At 45.9% G+C, this 16,745-nt stretch overlaps 1 protein-coding gene across 1 annotated transcript in view; it reads left to right on the top strand.

The window, feature by feature from the left end:
• The window catches only part of Snx9 (sorting nexin 9), an 88,838-nt gene that overhangs the window by 47,476 nt on the left and 24,617 nt on the right, over window positions 1-16,745 (top strand). Inside the window, exons 5-9 of the mRNA XM_038338798.1 lie at window positions 6,814-6,979; window positions 11,713-11,863; window positions 13,938-14,022; window positions 15,905-16,030; window positions 16,151-16,268. Of these exons, the coding sequence (XP_038194726.1) occupies window positions 6,814-6,979; window positions 11,713-11,863; window positions 13,938-14,022; window positions 15,905-16,030; window positions 16,151-16,268 (646 nt within the window). The remainder of the gene's footprint in view (window positions 1-6,813; window positions 6,980-11,712; window positions 11,864-13,937; window positions 14,023-15,904; window positions 16,031-16,150; window positions 16,269-16,745) is intronic.

Below are 16,745 nucleotides of genomic sequence, written 5' to 3'. Positions count from 1 at the left end.
CAGGCCAGCCTGGTCTACATAGCAAATTCTAAGACAGCCAGAACTGCATAGTTAGACGCTGCCTCAAATACAAAACAAGAGTGATAGAAGGCATACATATCATATGTTCTGTGTTCCTATTACTTGTTCCTAAAGTCTCCAGAACTTCATCTGTAGAACTGAGAGTTAGCTCTATGAGTAACAAAACAGGGAAGTGTACAGACCCTTTGGTGTTGGAGTTGAGTGCTTAGGTGTTCACCTGAGAGGATGTTGTATCCTCTGGCCTCTTTGGGAGAAACAGTTAAATCTCCCTCAGTTATTCCCATCACAATGCCCCAGCTGGGTGGGGGCAGTGCTAGCACATTGCTTCCTCCTTCACTGTCTAGTCCACAGGGCAGCAGTTGCTGAATGTTTAATCAGTGAGAAGTGTCTGATGCTATCAGTCCTGTGGATGAGCTGAAGAGAGAAACACCCTCTCTAAACTCTTTAAACTCCCCCTGTTGTGAACAGTAAATGCCAACTTTCCATTCAGTTTCTTGTATACCTCGGGGAAAGTCCTGCTCTGGAAGGCCCGACAGGGGAGCCAAGCTGCAGCAGGACACACAGTGTACAAGTCAAGCCCTGAGAGCTCTCCACGTGTGTAATGAGGTGGAGCCTTGAATACACACAGGACCTCTCCTTTAAGACAGTAACATAAATTGTAGGGTGGCTTCTTGGTGGACTTACCAACTAGTAATCTATTGACTGTGTTGAGCTTTAAGTGTTTTTGGAAGGGAATAGTAAGCTGTGGGAGCTGGAGCCCACTCATTGGTATCTTACACTTCAGTGTCTCCTTTGTAAACTAGTTTGCTAGTTTGATTGAAATGCCAAGCAGAAAGCCACATTAACAAAAATAAGTCTCAGTCATAGTCCACCTACAGGGTCTGACCCAGCTCAGATATGAAAAGTCACGGTGGCCATGCCTGTCTTCCTGTGTCAGCATGAGAGAACTCGTCTAGTCACCTAGAACTCAGAGATGAGACAGCTTCAGCCTGTTCTCCCAGAAGGCACCTGCCCTCCTCAGGCTGCATGTTTAGTTATCAGATGCAGGTGCTTGCTCTAGGTGCCCTAGGATGTGAAGCAAGATACAGAAAACTCATCACTGCGCAGCCAGCAGCTGCCACTAGAGAAGCCCACATGCCCGGTCTGGACTGTGTCTTACACCATAGTACCTTGAATGACCACAGGAGCTTAAGGGCTGAATGGGCTCAGATCAGACGTTCTGTGTGAGCCTGCAGCACAGATGACATGCTATGTTTCATGTTATAGCACATCAAGATACACAGTGTCTGGGCAGTCATCGCTGAGACCAGGGTCTCACCTGGACTATCTGGGTGACAGTGTTTCTCCATTACATTGCATTTTATCCTCTGTCCAGAAAGGAATCTGCGTGGAATGAATTTGACGACACTCACTGTCCTCCTAACAGCCTACTGCCTGTTAACATGGCCGGCCCCACTGCTCTTTTCCTGCTGCATGTGCAGGCCTGGCTTGCTCCCATCCATGTCCCGTCATCAGCTGTAGCTACCTGGCTACCTGATCCAGCTTTAGAGTTCAGGACCAATGTAGAATTCTTTCTCTTTAATTGCTGTTGTTTTATGGCTGCTTCCTCTTCCTTCTTCTGCATAGCATTGTGACCTGAGGATTCGTATTGATGGGCTCAGTGCAGTTAAGCCCACTGAGCTCTGCTGTCTTCTCTGTTTGTGGTTGCCTCCTGGGGAGAACTCCTTCAGTTGTTTCCCTAGTTGAGTAGATTTCGGGGCTCCCTTACTCTAACTGGGTCAGCCTCAGTTGCTAATTTTTTTCTCTTTGATATGGGTCATATTTTCCTGCTTCTTCATTCCTGGTAGTTTCCTTATTGGATGCCAGACTTTCTGATTTTTCTTTGCAGTGCTAAGTATTTTGCACCCTCGTTAATATTTTGAACCTAATGATATATGTAAATTGTTTTTAAATGCCCGTTTCTCTTTGGCTTTAAGCTTTTCTAAGTGTGAGCAGAGGAATTTTTCACTTAGGGGTTTCTTTGCCCTGCTGCTGAAGGGAACCCTTGCAGTCCACTGTGCACTGTGAGACGCTCTGCTGTGTTAGGTTGTGCTTTGCATCTCCTCTCCTGGTCCTCCTCTGGCTTACAGAGATTCCTCACAAGAATTTATTAGATGTCAACTCTAGACCTAGGCCCTCTGTAGACCCGGAGCTTCCTGGGTTCAGCTCTTGTCATGCTCTCACTACAGCCCTCATCTTAGGCTCAGAGCTCTGGGCTCTGTGAGATCCTGGCAGCAAATGTGGCGTTTGTAAATCTCCTCTTGTTTCCTGTAACCCAGGATCACTGTCCTTGGGGGCCCGGTGATTTGAAAAGTTTCCTGTATGTTGTCATTGTTTAGCATGAGTGAAAATGTGAACTGGGTCCCGATGGTCCTGCTGGGTTACCTTTTCTGTGCCCTAACTTCCAGGATGTACTTTATCTGCATCTGTGAAGTGAGAAAGGTGTCATTCATTTCACTCCATAGAAACCTTGCTAGTGTTTGTTCCGTGCTGAGCACTGGTGGATCTAGGACATGGGCCCCGTAGGTTGTCAGGGAAGTCAGTGACCATATTCCAACAAAAGTACATACCAGAGGACGTTTACTTTTGCCTCTCAGTTCGCAGTGTGGCTGGCCTTGTCTGTCCCTCACTGTGGCTCTCAGTCTGCCTTGAGGTAACAGGGTGGCTCTGGTCTTCCTGACTAGGCTCCCACACAATTGGTGCTTTTGAAAGGAAAGGGTTAAAATCCTGACATTTTGCAGTCTCAACTGTGTATTTTTTCTGGGTCTGTCTTGCAAGTTATATGTCATGTATTGTATTTGTCATTCCCATCCCCACCCCACCCCTCCCTCACCCCTGTTGGGGGAGGCTGTTTGTTTGTTCCCAGCTGCGAAGACCACGAAATAATCACACAGAAACTATATTATTTGCAATACTGTTTGGCCAATAGCTTAAGTGTATTTTTGGCTAACTCTTATATTTTTAAATTAACCCATTTTTATTTATCTCTGTATTGCCACGTAACTGTGGCTTACTGGGTAAAGTTCCAGCGCATCTGTCTTTGGTGGCTGCTACATGACTTCTCCCTGACTCTGCCTACTTTCCCTGTATATATCTCTTTTAGCCTGGCTATATTCTGTTAAGCCATTGGCCAAAAGCAGCTTTTTTATTAACCAGTAAAAGCAACATGTATATAGAAGGACTTCCCACACCATTTTCCTTTTCTGTTTTAGTGGATATAGTTGACCACGTTGGGTACTAATTTGTTGGGGGAGGCTGTTTGTTTCTGTCTGCCCAGACAATGAAATAACCACACAGAAACTATATTGTTTGCAGTACTATTTGGCTTAATAGCTTTAGTGTATTTTTAGCTAGCTCTTATATCTTTGGTTAACCCATCTTCATTAATCTGTGTATCGCCACATGGCTGTGGTTCCATCTCCAGCGTCTGTCTTCAGCGGAGCTACGTGGCTTCTCATTGACTCTGCCCCCCCCTCTCTCTCTCCTTCTCTCTCTCTCTCTCCCTCCTTCCCTCCCTCCCTCCCCCTCTCCTCTCTCTCTCTCTCTCTCTCTCTCTCTCTCTCTCTCTCTCTCATCTTTTAGCCTGGCTATATTCTTTTTAAGCCATTGGCCAAAAGCACCTTCTTTATTAACCAATAAAAGCAACACATATACAGGAGGACTTCCCACACCATACCCCCACACCCCTTGTAGCTTGTAGCTTGCAATTATTTTTAGTGCTTCAGTGGTACTGTGTGGTACCAAGCAAACAGGCTTGGGAAGATACAGCACACTACCACAGAGTTGGCTGCTGTGTGCATTGTTTGTGAGTAGGTGGCATGCTGGGCTTTTTTGGTTTTGTTTTGAACTTTCTGGTTTTGGTTAAAAACTTTTCTATATGTTGTCCCCACTCACTGAGTACCTTTTTATTTTAAGGTCAACATTTTGGCTCAGATTGGTTGTGTTGAAAGTCTCAGCCAGTCACCCCCTTCTTCTTCTTCTTCTCCTTCTCCTTCTTCTTCCATAAATAAGGTAAATTTGAGGTGTGAATAACTACATGAAGAAATAATCCTTTACCAGCCCGACAGTTATTATTTTCGTATGTGGGGATTTGAGGAAGCTCTTCTGGGTCTTGGTTGGCCAGATGTGATGGAAGAGTCAGGGCCTGCAGGCTGCCAACCAAGACTTTTCCTGAGGCCTGACTGGTGTATGTGCCCGGCACTCAGCTCTAGTGAGGGGTTTGAGTCTGTGAGTGACAGTAGACCCTGGTACCAGAAGGGGCAGAAAAGAAAGGGCTGAACGTGTTGCTCAGTGGAAATGGGGAAGAAAAGGCTAGGGAAGTGGGACCCCTTGGCTATGAAATGGAGTGGGTTAGTGTATGGCTGAGCCTGTGGTTTCAAGACAGGAAAAGAAATAAGTGGCCAAAGGATCTTTATTTTTTTTTTTTTTTTTTTTTGGTTTTTCGAGACAGGGTTTCTCTGCAGCTTTAGAGCCTGTCCTGGAGCTAGCTCTTGTAGACCAGGCTGATCTCAAACTCACAGAGATCCGCCTGCCTCTGCCTCCCGAGTGCTGGGATTAAAGGCATGCGCCACCACCGCCCGGCTCCAAAGTATCTTTAAAACAGATCATTTTATCCAGCACGTTACAATTGGGATCAGATTTTGAGAACACCAAGCTCTGGGCTTTAAGTGCCTAGACAGTGTTTCTCCCAAAGCCCCAGTGGTGGACATTACCACCGAGCTTCACTTCAGCCGTCTGCTCTTCAGGGTATCCAAAGGAAGCAGATCCTTGGATAGTAGAAAATATTCTAAATGTCTAGTTTTCATCTCTTTATTTTAAAATGTCTCCAGTAATGTGACCTGGCATTTGAACTGCTTGGAAATGTAACCGTCATATGACCTCCTCCTTTTGTTATAAAGGAAGAGGTAACTACTCAGTGAACTCCTGGCTTAGCTCTTTTCTTTGCCATTTATTTTGGTGTGGCGTCTCACTCTGGAGCCCAGGCAGCCTCTAGAACTTGCTGTGCAGCAGGCTAGTGTCCAGCCCTTAGGCTTCCTGCCTCATCAGGTGTTTCTCTATATTCTAGGTGAATTCTCACATAGAAAGATAACTCTGCCAAACCCCACCTTGTCAGTAGCGTATGCACTTATCAGTTCACACTGAGAGGTTAGAGTTACCAATCCCCTTCTTATGGTGTGGGAGCTGAGAAGGGTGAATTGCTCATATGTGCGTAGCTAGTAATTAGGAAAACTGGAATTCAGGCCTAGAGAAACATCAGAGCCTGCGTCCTTAGTCATTGTACCCACGTGAAATTTATGTGGCCCATGGTTACGGAGCAGTTTGAATTCACCTAGGTGTCTGGTGTCTGGCCTTTCCACCGTGCTGTGAAGTTGAGCACTGAGTAGCCCATGTTTAGGTCAGTGATGGGCTTACGTGTGAGTGGCCCCATAAGATTCAGATGGAGCCGAACACTCCCATTAGTGCTGCATCACTGGCCTCACAGAATACATCGCTCACACGTGTGTGTTTGTGCTGACCCTGCTGACTTACTCACTGTCCATTGTGTAAAAGTGTGCATTTGGTTGTGCATAGCGCACCACAGGGACAAACGACTGTTTGGCTGCTTTATTATCCACTCTACTCCATAGCCCACTGGTTTAGTCTTCTTGAACAGAAGTCACTATAAAGCCCTCTGCCACCTGCCCCCGCAGCTGTGTCAGACAAGCCGTGAGTGCTACATCTCGTAATTGAATCATTCTCTCTACCTGATTTAATCTCATATTGTTTTGTTATTGTGGCCCTAGGAGCAGTAGGCCATAGCACATATGTATCCCATACAGCCTTGGTGAATAATAGCTTGTCTGCCTAGGTTTATAACAAACATGCTGTCCCACAGCGCAGTCCCCTGGATGTAGTTCTCAGAAAGTAGCTTATTAAACACATTCACTGCATCTGTCATGATCTTAGCTCCCCTGTGGGTATAGATACATGAGTGTGCGATGTACACACCTATCACTGCTACCTTTCTGACCATTCCAAGTTCATTCTCAGGTCCTTTGGTGCCACAGTCAGTTACAAGGTTGGTTTTCTCAGACACTCAAGATAATGCTGTAAGTTCTTTCAGGAGATGGCTTGAAACAGCCAGGATGAGGTCACACAGGCAGTAACCTGTTATATAGCGTGTTGTGTGTGTGTGTGTGGTGGTGTGGTCTTATAAAGTTTCAATGGCTTTTAGATGTAAAGTTTCAGATAGGCAGCTGTGTTGAATCTACTGTTCCTGGATGTTGAACAGTGCTTAATTTAATTTAGCTGGGGTAGGGATTAGGTAGAGAGGTCATACATAATCAGTGAATTATGGAACAAGGAGGGATTGTGTTTGCCCTACATCCAGGTAGACATTCTAAAGTGGCAGGCCTGTTGTTCAACTGCTTATCCTTGTCTCCACTTGAATTTTTCTTTAATATGTATTACTCTTTAAAATGAGAATTAAGACCTACTTAAAAGTCCAGTTAAAAGAACCTACTCAAGAGCAGTTAAGGTCAATGGAAAATGGCATTTTTGCATACACAAGGGAAGGTGCACATCAGTGAGAGCGGGCTGTTACTCACCACACTTGCCTGTGTTTTCACTTGGGTTCGACGTAGAAATTGAAATGCATTTTCGTTGCTTCTACCAGCACGTCTGTTGTTCTCAGCTGTCCTGTCAGCCCATCACTGATGGAGTCACCGTTTCCAGACATCACAACACTCTTTCTCTTGTTCCTCCCCCACACAGGTTGGTGGTGGCAGTGACCCTTGGTCAGCCTGGAATGCCCCCAAATCCGGGAACTGGGACAGCTCAGATGCCTGGGGCACCAGGACAGATGGGGCTGGTGCTCAGAGAAACAGCACTAACAACTGGGACACTGCCTTCGGCCACCCACAGGCCTACCAAGGACCAGGTGAGGAGGACTTCTGCTTGAGTGACTTACAAGAAAAGCAGGCCAATGTTGCTATCCTCAAAGTCAGCACAGCTCAGCAACTCTGGCTGGAGGGTCCTGCACCTCCTCAGTGCTGACACCATCTCCTTGGAATAGTAGGCACCTCTCAGGATGTTGTTGGTAATGCCTCCCAGCATTGCCTCCCATGGAGCCTTCCTGGAGTCCAGGAATTTTCTAGAACAGTATGAACTCAGGGAATCACTTGACTTACTGTTGCCAGTGTATTACAAGGAGTACATCAAGGGATGCACAAGAGCAGCCAGATGAGGAGGTCCCTAAGGGAGGCGTGAGGAGAGGTGGTGCTTCCAGGCCTCTCCTGTCACACCGCCCCCAGCACCTGCATGTTCTCACCAGTGAAGACACTGTTAGAACCCTGTGGCCCCGGGGGGTTTTGTGGGAAAGTCATCCCCTTGGCATGGCTGATTATTTCCTTCCCCTCCAGCCAGTCTCTTCTTCACAGAGAGGGAGATGGGCTAAAGACTCTGAGCTCCCAGTCATTCATAGCTGGTTTTTAAGGAGGTGAGCTCAATTCCGCAGTGCACCATGGGTCTCCTGGAGTAGAAGACACTCCCGTCATCCAGGAAATGCCAAGGCATGAGCACTGGATCAGGAGGCTCTGCTCACTGAGTTTTAAGCAGAGGAGAGATGTATTGAAGGAGAGGCAGTTCAAAGATTAAGAAAGGATATTTGCACCAGGCAGGGTGGTAGTGGCACACACTCATGAGGCAGAGGCAGGTGAACCTCTGTGAGTTCAAGGTCAGGTGGTCTACAGAGAGTCCTAGGACAGCCAAAGGCGCACAGAGAAACTGTCTCTACAGAAAAAAAACAAAAGGATATTTGGAACAGAGGATGTAACTTAGTTGGCAAAGGATCTAAGTTTGATCCCCATATGATGGAGGAGGGTCATCTGTCTATGTGTTAATTTCATTGGTTAATAAAGAAACTGCCTTGGCCCTTTAATAGGACAGAAAATTAGGTAGGCGGAGTAGACAGAACAGAATTGTGGGAGAAAGAAAGCCGAGTGAGGCAGACGCTTCGGGCAGACACCATAGCTCTCCTCTCCAAGATGGACGCAGGTTAAGAATCTTCCTGGTAAGCCACCCCTCATGGTGCTACACAGATTACTAAATATGGGTTAAAGCAAGATGTGAGAATTAGCCAATAAGAGGCTGAAACTAATGGGCCAGGCAGTGTTTAAATGAATACAATTTGTGTGTTGTTATTTCGGGTGTAAAGCTAGCCAGGTGGCGGGAAGTGGCCCTCTGCCGCTCCGTCAACATCCATAACCTACTGGAAAAAATGCCAGGCATGGTGTCACTGAGATGGAAACAGGCAGAATCCTAGGGCTCACTTGGTGAATTCCACGCTAGCTAGAGACTCTGTCCCAAAACACATGGCCAGGGTTGGAGAGTTGGCTCCGTGTTTAAAAGCACCAGGGTTTATTCCCCAGCACTCACATGGCAACTGAATGTCTGTACTTCAGTTCCAAGGGATAAAGTGCCCTCTGCTGGCCTCTGTGGGCACTTCATGCATAGATGTGCTTATGCACACACTTGCACATAGTGCAAACACACACGCTCCTGAAAGGCTGTTCATGTCAGGTTCCATGTACATGTACCACCCACACACAAATGTACATGTGCACACACATACATAGTACAATCCCCACCCCGAGGAACTGAAAAGATCCAGGACTGCTGTGTGCTGACAACCTGTCATGTGAGGCTCTCAGCTTCCTTGTGACACAACAGCCCAACAGCAGAGGACACTCAGTGCCTCTTCCGAGTCTGTCATCATTGCTGCGCAGTTGTTCTTAGAAGTGTTGTCCCTTTTTCTCTAATGCCTTTGAATTAAGAAGTTTTTTGTTTGTTTGTAAGTTTGTAAGACTAAATTTGTCCATGCCAAAGCCACTAGGAGGCTTTTTCTGGGGGGGAGGGGTAACCAGGTCATACTGCTGTAGTCTGTGTTAATCAGAAGCTGCTCAGAGCAACAAAATGGTGCTTTTAAACAGGCTTGGGTGGTGCATGCCTTTAATCCCAGCACTTGGGAGACAGAGCCAGGTATCTCTGTGAGTTTGAGGCCAGTCTGGTCTACAAAAGTGAGTTACAAAACACCCAGAACTACGTAGTGAGACCCTGTCTAAAAATCACCAAAAAGAAATCCATATTTAAGCTATAAGACAGTGATTACTGCAGTTAGAGATTAACAGGCCATTACCTCACATGATGTGTGTGTGTGCATGTGCACACAAATGTTTCCTGAGAGTATCTAAAATCTCTTAGCAAACCTCCAGTATACAATAAGACATTGGCAATTGCCCCAGGCCCATGCATAAGAACCCATGACTTACTCCTGGAAGCTGCACTGCCTACCCTTCTGTCTGCATTTTTACACCCCCCTTCCTATCCTGTCTACGTCCCTACATCCCCCTCCCTATCCCATGTACATCCCTGCATCCCCTCTCTATCCCATCTCCATTCCTACACCCCCTCCCTATCCCGTCTCCATCCCTGCATACCCCTCCCCATTCTATCTCCATCCCTGCATCCCCTCCCTATCCTGTCTACATCCCTGCATTCCCCCTCCCTATCCCATCCCCATCCCTGCATCCTCTCCCTATCCCATCTCCATCCCTGCATCCTCTCCCTATCCCATCTCCATCCCTGCATCCCCCCTCTATCCCATCTCCATCCCTGCATCCCCTCTCTATCCCATCTCCATCCCTGCATCCTCTCCCTATCCCATCTCCATCCCTGCATCCCCTCTCTATCCCATCTCCATTTCTGCATCCTCTCCCTATCCCATCTCCATCCCTGCATCCCCTCTCTATCCCATCTACATCCCTGCATCCCCTCTCTATCCCATCTCCATTTCTGCATCCCCATCCCCATCTCTTCTACATCCTTGCACTCTCTCCCTGTCCCATTTACATCCCTGTACCCCTCCCTATCCTGTTTACATTCCTGCATCCCCCTATCCCATCTCCATCCCTGCATCCTTTTCTCATCCCATTTACATCCCTACACCCCTCCCCATCCTTAGTGGTAAAGTTCTCTCTGCTTCCACATGCTCAGTAGTGTTGAAGATTCTACATATGGCCGAGATGCTAGTACTTGGCCTCCTGGGTCTGGGATTGTGTAAGTGTGTGCCATAGTGTTATCTAAATACTGTCACATTGAGTATGTGTTTGACAATTTCTTCACACGTTCATGTGCTGAACTTGGGTTGACTCCACATCCTGGCTACTGCAGGTACTGCTTCAGTGACTGTTGGAGTGAAGATAGCTCTTCAAGGTGCTGATGTAATTCCTAATGGGCGGCTAAGTCAGCCACCCCCCCCCCCCGTGTTTCTGGATTCCCATACTTTTCTGTAATCCTGCTGACTTCGTTCACATCAGGGCTACGAGGACACCATTCTGTCTGTACTCTTGCCAGTGATTCAGTCTTCCTATAAATCCTAGCAACTATAATAGCACACAACTCCTTTTTTTCCCTTTATAAGTAAAAACCGTTCAGTTTTTCATGTACAGGAAGGATTTATAGTTGTTCTTGGATCTATCTCAGTTGCTAGCCTCCCCACCATTCTTGTGCTTTCCTGTACCATCATTAGCATTTGCACCTGAACATAGACACTGTGGCTCCACTCAGTCTGATGACCATGACAACAACCTGATAGGCTGGACACGGGGAAAGTTCTCACCCCAAGCAGGACGGAGCAGGAGGTGTAAGATTTCATATGCAAAACTTATACACTGATTCTTCCTTAAACCTTCCATTTACTATATCCCAGGCCATCATTGACCATCGATAATGGAAGTGGAGCCTGAGTACAGAGGCCTGTGGTGTTTGCTTTCCCATTGTTGAATTGTTGGGGAGCTGGTGTTGCTTTTTTGGAGATTTTATTTACTTCTGTTTTATGTGTATGAGTGTTTTGCCTGCTTGTCCTTCTGTACACTGTGAGTGTGCAGAGCTCTCAGAGGCCAGGAGAGAGCATTCAATCTTTGGAACTGGAGTTACAAAGAGGTGTTAGGCACCATTTGCGTGCTGAGAGCAGCAAGCGCTCCTAACTGCTAAGCAGTCTCTCCAGCCTTTCACTGCTGAATGGCCTGAGTTCCCTGGATGTCTGGAACACTGGCCACTTATCACACTAGGGTTCACAGATGCCTTCTCTTCTATCTGTGAGCTGTGTGTTTCTTCGCTGGTGTTGACTCCTGTGCTGTGCTGGAGCCTGTGGGTTGGAGGTGGCCCTACTTGTTATCTTTGTTTTAGTTCCCTGACTTCAGTGTGACAAGACACCTAGACATAGAGCTGAGGGCATGTCGGGTTTCTCCCCATTATCCTCAGGAGTTTTATGGTTTGGGGTCTTTACATTTAAGTAACTGATTTTCTTTTGGCTTTTTTAGATGACATAAGGTAAGGACCCAGGTTTTATTCTTGTGTGTGGTACTTGTAAAGAGTTTGTTAACCTAATTGTCTTGTTTAACTTAGTTCTGATTTGTCTTTTGCATTAAAAAAAAAAAGCAGAATTCCTAAGTCAAGCCTTGAGACTGCAAAGCCTATGTTCTTCAGTTCACACTGGACTCTGCTTTACATCTCCATAAAAACTGGATAGCTCCAGCACTTGTTACTCAAACTTAAGCAATCTCACTTACGTTTTCTCTCTTGCTGTCTTTGGTTTTTGTCCCCCCCTTCCAGCAACTGCTGACGACGACGAGTGGGATGAAGATTGGGATGACCCCAAGTCCTCATCCTCGTACTTTAAGGATTCAGAATCAGCTGAAGCAGGGGGAATCCAGCGGGGAAACAGCCGTCCAGGTGCCTCTTCCATGAAGCTGCCTCTTAACAAGTGAGTTTAAGGGGGGCAGAGGATGTCTACTCTCTATGCAATGTAAGAGAAGTTTACTTCTTTCTGGTCCGTAATCTGCTGAGTCTTAGATTAGAAGCTGACTTCATTTCATCCACTTCACAAGGCAGTGAGTGCAGTGTTCGTTTATCCAGTTCAATCCTCAGGCCAGGCGTGGCGCACACCTGCAATCCCAGTCAGCGAAGTTCAAGACAATCCTCAGCTGTCGGGAGCAAGGAGTGTGTCGTGTCTTACTATTTTATATTCACTTCTCACGGGCAGGCGCTGTGCAGGTGGTTTCACTACAGTCAGCACAGATGGTCGGTGGCTCAGTCAGGCTCCCAGGCCGTCAGGACACAGAGTGCATGGTCCCACACTCTGCAGAATGTTTCTAATATGTGTTTCACCTAGAGTTCTCTTAGCTTAAGGAAAACTATGTTTGTGGGCCTTGGAGATACACTGTTTGTGAACGGGACACAGCCTGACTGGGATAAGGAGATGTTAGTAAGCTCTCCTCTCCAGCAGTCACACTTGCAGCAGCGTCTCCCAGACCGCTAACCCTGTCTCAGTGCTCTAGGTCTACAAGGCCAAGTGGATTCAGAGGGTGGTCATTTGTGTCACATTTTTTAAAGCCTTTGTTTAGCATATATCTAGAGATGAGGCTCAAATCTTGTACCTTGTGTAATGGGGCCTGTAAGGTCTCCCTGTCTAAGTAGCAGGGGTTAACTGAGCTGTTAGACCACACACTTCCAGTCTCTTTCAGCTGTCTGCATAGTAAAATTGGCCGTGGCTATCCACTGCTTGCTCATCTCTAAGGCTGCAGTGCTCTCAGTAGGGTGGGTTGTGGTGGGCATTACTCTCCATTGTTCTTTCGGCCTAAACAGGAGTTCAGGTAACTCAGTGCCAGAAAAGGAAGTTGGAAATTTAAATATACTGGAGCACTGTGAGAACACATTTTGATAATGATAAAAAAATTAATATATTGCTGTTTAACTGAGTATTCAGTCAATAATTGTTGACTGTGCATAGATGTGGATGTGGAGCAAGTGATCCTTGCTTGGAGACAACTCACATGGACACACTGGTTATACACACTGCGGGACAGGGAGACCTCGCTATGTCCGCCCTTCGCTCTGTTATTGGAAATAGCTGTTTCAGACTCCACCAAGCAGGCAGAATACCTGTGAATCACACCTGCTGGAGCCATAGGCTCCCTTCCCCTGCTCAAGCCTCACTGAGTAGCTAACTGGCCATTGGGCCACTTGATTACACTTTACAGTTTCCATCTGAAAGACAAAACAAGGTTAAAGCTGGTGTGTTACGGCCACATGATGACAACTGTAGTGTGCAGTGGGTTATGGCCACATGGTGAGAACTGTAGAGTGCGTGGTGTGTTATGTTACCTGGTGAGAACTGTAGCATGTGTGGTATGTTATGTCACATGCTGAGAACTGTAGCATGTGTGGTGTGTTATGTCACATGGTGAGAACTGTAGCATGTGTGGTATGTTATGTCACATGGTGAGAACTGTAGCATGTGTGGTATGTTATGTCACATGGTGAGAACTGTAGTGTGTGTTTTATGTTATGTCACATGGTGAGAACTGTAGCATGTGTGGTGTGTTATGTCACATGGTGAGAACTGTAGTGTGCGTGGTGTGTTTATGTCACATGGTGAGAACTGTAGCGTGTGTGGTGTGTTATGTCACATGGTGAGAACTGTAGCGTGTGTGGTGTGTTATGTCACATGGTGAGAACTGTAGCATGTGTGGTGTGTTATGTCACATGGTGAGAACTGTAGTGTGCGTGGTGTGTTATGGTCACATGGTGAGAACTGTAGCGTGCGTGGTGTGTTATGTCACATGGTGAGAACTGTAGCATGTGTGGTGTGTTATGTCACATGGTAAGAACTGTAGCGTGCGTGGTGTGTTATGTCACATGGTAAGAACTGTAGCATGTGTGGTGTGTTATGTCACATGGTGAGAACTGTAGCATGTGTGGTGTGTTATGTCACATGGTGAGAACTGTAGAGTGTATGAGGAAGGACAGAGACTCACAGCACTTATCTTTATTTTCAGATTTCCTGGATTTGCAAAGCCTGGCATAGAACAGTACTTGTTGGCCAAGCAGCAAGCAAAACCCAAAGAGAAAATCCCCATCATTGTAAGTTTCTTCATTCTTATCTGTTTTATTGCTAATTAAAATTTTTTATAATGCCTAAGCTAAGAATGTTAGTCTTTTTTGGAAGTATTTTTAAGCACACTTATACTGTCCCAGCTAGTTGATAATATGTTATTGGGCATACTAAAGATAATCAGCATAAATTAATGATTGTTACTGCTTCTCACAATTTTCTCTATTTTTATCTTTCAACTATTAATGTTCAACCATCAGTTGCACATTTTAATACTTTTCCTTTTCTAAATGTCTTAGACTGTAAGACATAATTCACATTCTGTTTTCTACCAGCTTTATTTATTTAGCCAATAAGCTCAGTTCAAATATTTAGGTTTCTACCCTGATGAAAGTAGAGCACATCGTTAGGATAGGGTGCTTTTTCCAATATAATGGTAATAGAATTCCTTCCAGTAAACCAGCTGCCAGCCCAAGATAAGGGGCTAACAAAAGCTGGGAGCTAATGAAACCAATAACAGTTGAATGTGTCTTGGTGAAATGATTATTACATAATTCGACAAATGCTCTTTGGTTTCATCCCATACTTTGATTCTTAACACCTTTCTATCTAGGCAATATCTAGTGAAATTCTAGGGGAAAGCTCTATGACTATTCTGTAACCCTATTGACTTAACCTGTAGCTGATGGAAGCCTTGGATGCAGTCACCATGGCTGCAAGCCCAAGGAACCCCCTGCGTTCTGCTGTGATCTTTGGTTTCAGGGGCCCATGATAAAATACCAGGAATGATAATAGACCTTTTGATTACTTTTCCTCATTTGTAAAAAGCTTAAAATTCTAGGAACTGCCAAATAGAAGTGCAGTATCCCAAAGCCCTAATACCTTTGTCCCTCAAAGCATATATGGGGTAATTACCTTCTTAGTAGTTTATGATTTGAACCGGGTGGTGGTGGCAGTGGTGCAGACCTTTAATCCCAGCATTCAGGAGGCAGATGCAGGCGGATCTCTGCGAGTTCAAGGCCAGCCTGATCTACAGAGCAAGTTCCAGGACAGGATTCAAAGCTACACAGAGAAACCCTGTCTCGTAAAACAAACAAAAAAGAAGTTTTGAATCTTTTTGTTTGTTCCAGGCTGGGGGCAGGGGGGGCAACATACATCATGAGCCTTCTCATTAAATTTAAAAGTCTGTGGAATAAGAGCCCATGATTTGCCCCTCACATTCTAGCGTGGACTTTGTCACAGGCGTGACTATGGTAGAACATAGAACACAAGTCCAGCCTGTGCTTTGTTTATGAGTTTTGGGAGAAATAAACCCATGAGCCCTGTGGGCAGACCTGTCTGTACAGCTTCTCACATAGCAGAAGAAATGGGAAAGCCACTGAGTGGATCTCTGTGAGTTCAAGGTCAGCCTGGTCTACAAGAGCTAGTTCCAGGACAGGCTCCAAAGCTACAGAGAAACCCTGTCTCGAAAAACCGAAAAACACAAACAAACAAACCAGATGGGAGTGCGTATAAAAACTGAGACTGTGACGTCATTGACATAATCCTGATACATAAATTTTTTTTACACACACACACACACAAATACACACAAACAGTCAATGTTAAAAGTTTAAATTAAAAAGGAAAAGCCCTTTGTCCCATTTAGCTTTAAATTCTGGTCTAAAGGAGGATGTACTTCTGTACTCAGCTCCCTAAATGTGAGCCAGTTTCTCTTCATCCTGAGACAAGATGCCCACATGGACAGGATGGGTTCATCTGAACAGCTGTGGTCTACTAGAACTATAGACAGCCCTTCCATCTCCAAAGGAGCAAGTGTGGCTGCCGTAGGACCTCAGTTCTGAAAGGAATTGTTCTTTGTGTTACCGTTTTCCCAAGTTAGAGAATTAACTTGTCCTGGTCACTGTTTAGGTTGGAGATTACGGCCCAATGTGGGTTTATCCTACCTCTACTTTTGACTGTGTGGTAGCGGATCCCCGGAAAGGCTCCAAGATGTACGGTCTGAAGAGCTACATTGAGTACCAGCTGACGCCCACCGTGAGTGCCTGCCTCAGACAGCTGCTGCTGCTGCTGCTGCTGCTGCTGCTGCTGCGTGCCTTTTCTCCATTTCAGTGCTCGGCATTGGTAATGCTTTCTTCTCTTTCCCTTGTTTTGCAGAACACTAATCGATCTGTAAACCACAGGTATAAGCACTTTGACTGGTTGTATGAGCGTCTCCTAGTCAAGTTTGGGTCTGCCATTCCGATCCCTTCTCTTCCAGACAAGCAGGTGACCGGTGAGTGTGGCTGTGCGTTCAGAGCAGCAGGCGGGGAGCTGGCTGGCTGTGTTCCTGATGCGCAAGAGCACAACGGGAAACTTTGCTGTCAGAGAGCTTGTGTACCTGGAATTCTAGAAAAGTCATTGTCTTTATTTCCTTTTACCAAAAAGGTACATTTTTTAAGTGTGAGAATAGAACCTTAGAAAATAGAAATCTGAACAGCCTAAAATGAAAACAAAAGCTTGAGACCTCAATGACAGGAGACAGGCTCTGCCACCCTGCTCTTGTGTGTGGAGAACACACGGAGAAGTCAGAGCTCCTAGTTGTTCTTGAGGAAGAATTCATCACACACTCGTACCCTCTCCCTTTCCTTGTTTACTCAAGTGTCACATTTGTTCCACTTTGTCCTGCCCCCAAAAGTCTGGTAAGTGAGGTTTGGAGAGTGGCTCAGCAGTTAAGAATGTGCACTGCTACTGCAGGGGACCAGCTTCAGTT

This window comes from Arvicola amphibius, chromosome 8 (genome assembly GCF_903992535.2).
Source record: "Arvicola amphibius chromosome 8, mArvAmp1.2, whole genome shotgun sequence".
Taxonomy (NCBI): domain Eukaryota; kingdom Metazoa; phylum Chordata; class Mammalia; order Rodentia; family Cricetidae; genus Arvicola; species Arvicola amphibius.
This window is presented reverse-complemented; position numbering and strand designations above follow the sequence as displayed.